Here is a 6,412-nt window from a genome sequence, read left to right on the forward strand (position 1 = left end):
GAAGATTTATTGATTGGTTTTATTGCTTTTTGTTGGCCTTCGAGAACAAATATTGGTTGTTAGACTAAACCTCCATATTATTGAACATAAAAGACAACGCTATCAATTTAAAATGTTACCTAATTTTTAATATTAAAGACATTTCACAAAACTTCTATAATTCCTCCTGTCAACAAATATAAACTATTATATTACATTAAAAAGCCTGTTTTCTACCAACAAATAATAGATTCATTGCCAATTTAACGTTTTTTAGCTCTGATTGAATTATTGCGATGTTTTTTAAAACTCGCTCCATTTTGCCTAGTGGAAAACAGGCTTTAAGCATAGAAATTTAGTATATAAAATGATCGCAATTATAAACAGTGGTGACGTAATGCATGTAAACAATAACGCATTGTTTTACGCCATTGGTCTACTTGTATTCAAACTCTCACTTGTCATTGGTCAACACGCTTGCGTTGCGTTTACGTCCTTTTGCGTTCTGTCTCCAGTGGGAACCAAGCTTTAAAGGATAGTATAGGAAGCAAGGACGTAGGCACAGCGCATTTTAAGCGAGTTGACCAATGACAAGCGACAGTTTGAATAATCGATCGCTTGTGATTGGTCAAATCATTTGCGCTGATCTTACGCCCTTTCGTTCTAGTGGGAACCAAGCATTTACCAGTAAATTGACGGTAGTATAAAAGTTTGTCACAAATATAAAAACCAACAATCTTAATGACCGTGGGATATTCACGCGAGATGAATGATATTATTTACACTTTATTTTGTGTTTATATTTCAAGATGACATTTTAGTGTATTGAATAATGACTATTATGTAAACACCTAAATAAATTATTGTCATTATGTTTGGACGATTTTCGGTCACATGGCGTGTAATAGTACGCACTATTAAACGATCGTTTAATAGTACTTTTTGTCGTGTACGCAAAAACAAATCTGTTCGCGTTTGAAAAATATTTTTTTTATACTATTGCTTTTGAAATGCAACAGCACCACCTATTCATTATTTGTATACTAACATGTTGATTTTCAATAGTGTAATCATGGGTTTTCTTCGTCTTGCCTCACAGTAGATTCTAGCTGGCACGTACCCGTAACCTTGTTTATCATTCACACCTAAAAAGCAAAAGAACAGTTAGTAACTTGGCAAGCATACAATATTGTACAGTGAAAACACATAACATTAATAACAGCAGCTCTTGAACTGTAGTATCATATTATCAAACCTAACCATCTTTTGTTTTAATTCGTCCTTAATAATAACAACCCTAACTGAAAAAATAGTTACATAGCTACCCTACAGCGTGGTTCCCACTACAACGCAACGCAACAACGTATTGACGCAAAGTGATGATTGCGTAATCAGAATGCCGACGACGCAACAGTGCTGCAAACATCGCTTGATTTCACGCAGGCGGGGGCAAACAATATTATTGGAAGGGCATTTTCGTACGTTGTGTAGATTGCGTTACGCTGCGTCGCTAGTGGGAACCACGCTTACGCGAACATTGCAGTGAAAACACATTGGTAAAATACCATCAATAACCGTTGTAAAATAATACTAACGTTTGATTGAAGTATATTTTCCTTTTCTTTGCCATTATCATTCTCAGAACAGCATTTCTTGTCTCCACAGTCGTCATCTTTGCATCCTATTGCACAAGTTTTGTTGGCCTCATCCGTTGAACTTGAATAACCCTTTTAAAAATAGAAAAAAGAAGAAAATAGAAGTAGTACGAATAGGCCTATTAGAACATAGTACGGATACAAGAACATAAAACAAAATATTACGAATACAAGAACATAGTGCGAATAAAAGAAAGTAGTACGAATACAAGAACATAGTGCGAATAAAAGAAAATAGTACGAATACAAGAACATAGTGCGAATAAAAGAAAATAGTGCGAATAAAAGAAAATAGTACGAATACAAGAACATAGTACGGATAAAAGAAAATAGTACGAATACAATAAATTTTAAATGATGTATTTCATTTGTATTTTAACCAAATTAAACTCGATTTTTGTATTTTTATGTGAATTTGTAACTTTGAACAAACTAAAATAATTTCAAACCATGTACTATATTTTACCAAATTAAATGAATGAAAGTGAACATAAATGGAAGTACTGTAATTATAATAGGCCCTGCTACTGTACCTTAACTATAAATTCCGGTTGGATAGTATACGAATGTATTCCATTTTGATGAAATATTCGACGCAGTATTTCTGCTATTCGCATGTATTCCTTCACATTATCGTCGAGTGATAAGTGCACGGACGCCATGAGGACGTCCCCTGATAGCTGCCACACATGAAACTCGTGCAGATTTTCGGTTGGAATCTACGAAATTGAATTAGAAATAGAGATATCAACATTTTTCTACTGTAGTTACTGCAGTAATTACATGTTGTTTTCTTTTTAACTTATTTATGCAATATCTAATGTTCACTGTGAATGCCTCATAAACGTTGACATTGAACAAACTAAAAGTCAGCATTACTGTAATGTAATAGACAGGAAATATAAATATGATTTAATATAAATAATGTTCAGGTTGATAGTATTAATATAATTATGATATATGTGTTAACAATGTAAATAATATTAAAGAGGATACAAAAGCAAAATATTACAAAGGAAGAAAAGGTAGAAGATGTATAAAAAAGCATGACATTGAATTAATAAAGGTGGTGGTTTAAAAAAAAAGTATACGCCCTTACAGTAAAATCACTTACTACTGTACTGTAACAAATACAATTTAGTAGGCCTAATAACCATCAGTCATTATTATTGACAAAATTGGTCAGATGTCCTACTTTGACATAATTATTATAATTATGTCATAAGACAAACATCTGGTCAGCTCCCTGACGCAAAACGAAGGAGTCAGTGGCTATAGTATCATAATCAAAAGTTATTTTATGGAGTATAAAATACACGCCATTAAAAGTTATGATGCCATTTATCTACTACCACTCCATATAAAGCTGTCTAAATACACACTATCAAATTAGTTTGACAAAAACGGGTATGATGTGCCCAAATATAAAAGTGATATGACGTCATCGTGTCCATATATGGGCACATCACATAAAGTTTGATAGTGTGGACAGAACTTTAGCAAGAACTGCCTTGATTGGTGCCTACCTCTTGTTCTATCCTGTTTCGTAACTCTTCAAAGTTAACACTTACAGGGATCGATAAAAGCAATATCAAGCTAGCTTCTTTCACTAAGTAACAAAAATAACTACCAGTAAATCAAACCAGTGATGCAAATTAGCATGTACATAAAACACTTATTTTGTTCTTATTAGTTTGATAGAATTTTACTTACGTAGAGGATAGCATGTAAAACAAATAATAAAAACAACGACAATGCTAATACAAGGGTCGATGTAGACTGTCCAGGGAGCGTCGATAAAATGGATGGACAGAGCACTGGCAATGACGACAACTGATGCAAGGGCATCGCCCATAATATGAAGGAATACACCCTTCATATTCATCTGTTCATTAGAAGCTGAAAAGATACCAAGATATCACGTATTTGTCGTCGTCGCTTCGTCGTAGTTCAGTAGTGTGTGTCGGGTTGGGGATAGCGAGCTTTTGTTTCGGGACTGTCGGCAGACGTATGAGGAGACGGTAATTTAAAGATTGGTTCCCAGTAGGACGCAAGACGCAAAGATGTAACAGCAACACAAGGATCAGACGAGACGGTAATTTAAAGCTTGGTTCCCACTACTACGCATGACGCAAAGACGTAATAGCAACACGAGGATCGGAGGAAACGGGAATTTAAAGCTAGATATCCACATATGAGACGTTTCTTGTCCACCTCAGCAATCGAGTCCTCTATTATCACAGTCAGCATGGTGGTCACATCAACAATCATCATCAACATCATCATCATCAACATCATCATCATCAACATCGTCATCATCATCGTCGATCATCATCATCACCGTCATCATCAACACCATCATCACCATCATCATCATCATCAACATCGTCATCATCATCATCATCATCATCATCATTACCATCATCACCATCATCATCATCACCACAATCACCATGACCCTCCATCATTAATCTGCATTTGTGACATGGTGATCCATGATCCATTCATAAAATTCACTTACTAGTAATGGGTAAATTTTCATTCGTTATGAGATGAGACTTCTCCGATGGGTGTTGCTTAATATCAATGTCCCTATTACTGTGACTATGTCCAGACGCATGGCTATCTCCATGTCCAGACCCATGGCTGTGTCCATGTCCAGACCCATGACTATGTCCATGTCCTGTGAAAGAATGTAAATTATCAATTGCCAGACCAAATATCAGTTGTCTTGCTTAAATATTGTAAACTTAATCAAAATAATACTTTTTATACTGTGATCTACTCTTTGTCGGAATAAATGAAAATATGGTGTTTTTCATTGAACTTAGACCAACTCGGACAGCGTCGTACTGCAAAGCCCAACGATCGAAACGTCTTGACTCATCGGTGCTGTCTGAGAAACGACACGAGTCGTCTTGCGATAGCGTCGGGCGTAGTTTTTAGGTCGTCACGAGAATTGAACTTTACATTTTCTCCAGATGAGACGACACGTCGGGCCAAGTCACACGACGCTACCTCGAGTTGGTCTTTAAGTGTGAGTCTTGAAGTTGGTACAATGAGTAGCAAAATCCCATTATTATTCTATTCAGTATAATTCCAGAATGAAAAAAAAACTAACTTGGGAACACTATTTATTTAAGGTCCCCTTTGAGGAAACACTTAAATCCCAAAGAATGGTATCCCCCTTTTAAAAAAGATTTATTCATATTATACCGTACCGTGACCATTAAACATAAATAGTCCAATTATATTGATTAGCAGCCCTACGGATCCGACACATGCTACCAGCACCGGATCGCTAACTTCTTCAACGTTAAAAATTCTCTGCAACGCTTCGATCAGAATATTGAAACACAATCCAAGAAGAAAGACGGCATTGACAAGTGCACCTAACACTTCAGACCTCACCCAACCAAACGTATTTTTATCTGTTTTTTTCCTTGATGACATCTAAACGTAATAAACATTGACATGAGATTAATGATTATGACGTTTGCTACACACATAAATGTCCTGTTTCGAAGGGAGCTGCTTTGTTAAATAATAATAACTCGTCTAATGAGTCGAACGACGCCGTCTTCCGTTCCCTGAATCGGAACAAGTATGAATCTGCTTTAAGATAGGCATAAGGCCTACATTCACGGTACGGAACGACTTTATTTTTCCTGACGTGTTTTATTTTTCCGCAGACTACCAGACCTCAAATTTCACTCGGAAACCCGTTAACAGTTACTGTAGGCCCCTAATAATATATTCATAATCCATATTGATAAGATTTGCATGTAATATAAAATAAGGCTATTCTTTCCTGGTGTTTCAACAAGAGTATTGATAGTATTACATTATGTTCAGTTTACCTTTATTGCCACAAACGCTACCACCAGCGCCACAACATCCGAAAGCATGTGGAAAGAGTCAGCAATGAGAGCTATAGAACTTGTATAATATCCTACTGTAATCTCAATGGTAAAACTAGATTTGAACTCGTCACTACGGACGAGTTAGGTTATCCGCATCGCAAAACCCACGCGCATGACACCTAAGTTAGAATATTGCGCGCAGAAAAACGATTATGCCATTGAAAAAATGTTAGTGAGCCCTCTATTGTGTGTCGCGTCTAAGTGTGTACGGTATACACTATATACTGTATACGTACTACATAAATAGGTGAAAATAAGTGACCAAAGTTATTGACGCATTTGAACATGATGACGTCATCAAAATTTTAAAAATGGTGAATCATGCGAAAGATAATTGATTGATCTAGACAATATAAAAAAATTGAGTGAAATGGAATATGGATAAGTGGAGATGCGCTCTGTTAAATTTGACGAGCAAAGACGAAAGAGAAAAAAATCCTATATTTTATATTCGGGTGGCCATACGATGATGTCACAATGTCCGGTTAGCCATATCAATGCATGATTAAAGAAAAACAACTCATCTACTTCCAGAATATGTAATTTTAAAAAAGTTCACCACGTAGTTTAGAATTTATGACTGTTTAAAAAAAGGTCTAATTTTGACGATTTTTTGAAGTTTTTCATCAAAAACACGCGCAAATTATCCAATTCTACGTGCTTGTGTGACGTGATTTTAAGTCGAAATTGATTGAAAATTCATAAATTTACTAGAAAAGGCTGAAAAAACAAAAATCAAGCAAAAAAAAGATGTTTTTGCGCTACGTGCGCACGCGCGCGTAAAAAAATTGCGCACGTGTGGGAATTTTTGAAATGCTCAAAATGACATGAAACGCATAGAAAGTTGATTAGAAA

At 35.7% G+C, this 6,412-nt stretch overlaps 1 protein-coding gene across 1 annotated transcript; it reads right to left on the reverse strand.

Annotated features, from left to right (window-relative positions):
* Window positions 1-5: 5 nt before the first annotated feature.
* On the reverse strand, window positions 6-5,603 carry LOC140055210 (proton-coupled zinc antiporter SLC30A1-like). The gene is made up of 8 exons (XM_072100466.1): window positions 5,495-5,603; window positions 4,856-5,087; window positions 4,156-4,317; window positions 3,348-3,533; window positions 3,161-3,243; window positions 2,168-2,353; window positions 1,575-1,706; window positions 6-1,124 (listed from the first exon to the last, which is right to left on the reverse strand). The coding sequence occupies exons 1-8, from the start codon at window positions 5,540-5,542 to the stop codon at window positions 1,119-1,121; spliced, it is 1,035 nt and encodes a 344-aa protein (XP_071956567.1). The 5' UTR covers window positions 5,543-5,603; the 3' UTR covers window positions 6-1,118.
* Window positions 5,604-6,412: the final 809 nt, after the last annotated feature.

The sequence above is a fragment of the Antedon mediterranea genome, chromosome 7 (genome assembly GCF_964355755.1).
Source record: "Antedon mediterranea chromosome 7, ecAntMedi1.1, whole genome shotgun sequence".
NCBI lineage: Eukaryota > Metazoa > Echinodermata > Crinoidea > Comatulida > Antedonidae > Antedon > Antedon mediterranea.

What these genes read in the sequence shown, in the direction of transcription:
- LOC140055210 (XM_072100466.1), bottom strand. Translation starts at nt 5,542, where the DNA reads ATGCTTTCGGATGTTGTGGCGCTGGTGGTAGCGTTTGTGGCAATAAAG. An exon ending in TGAAAATTTACCCATTACTA is followed by an intron (nt 3,534 to 4,155) that starts GTAAGTGAATTT and finishes GTATCTTTTCAG; the next exon opens with CTTCTAATGAACAGATGAAT. An exon ending in TTTTACATGCTATCCTCTAC is followed by an intron (nt 3,244 to 3,347) that starts GTAAGTAAAATT and finishes TTTGTTACTTAG; the next exon opens with TGAAAGAAGCTAGCTTGATA.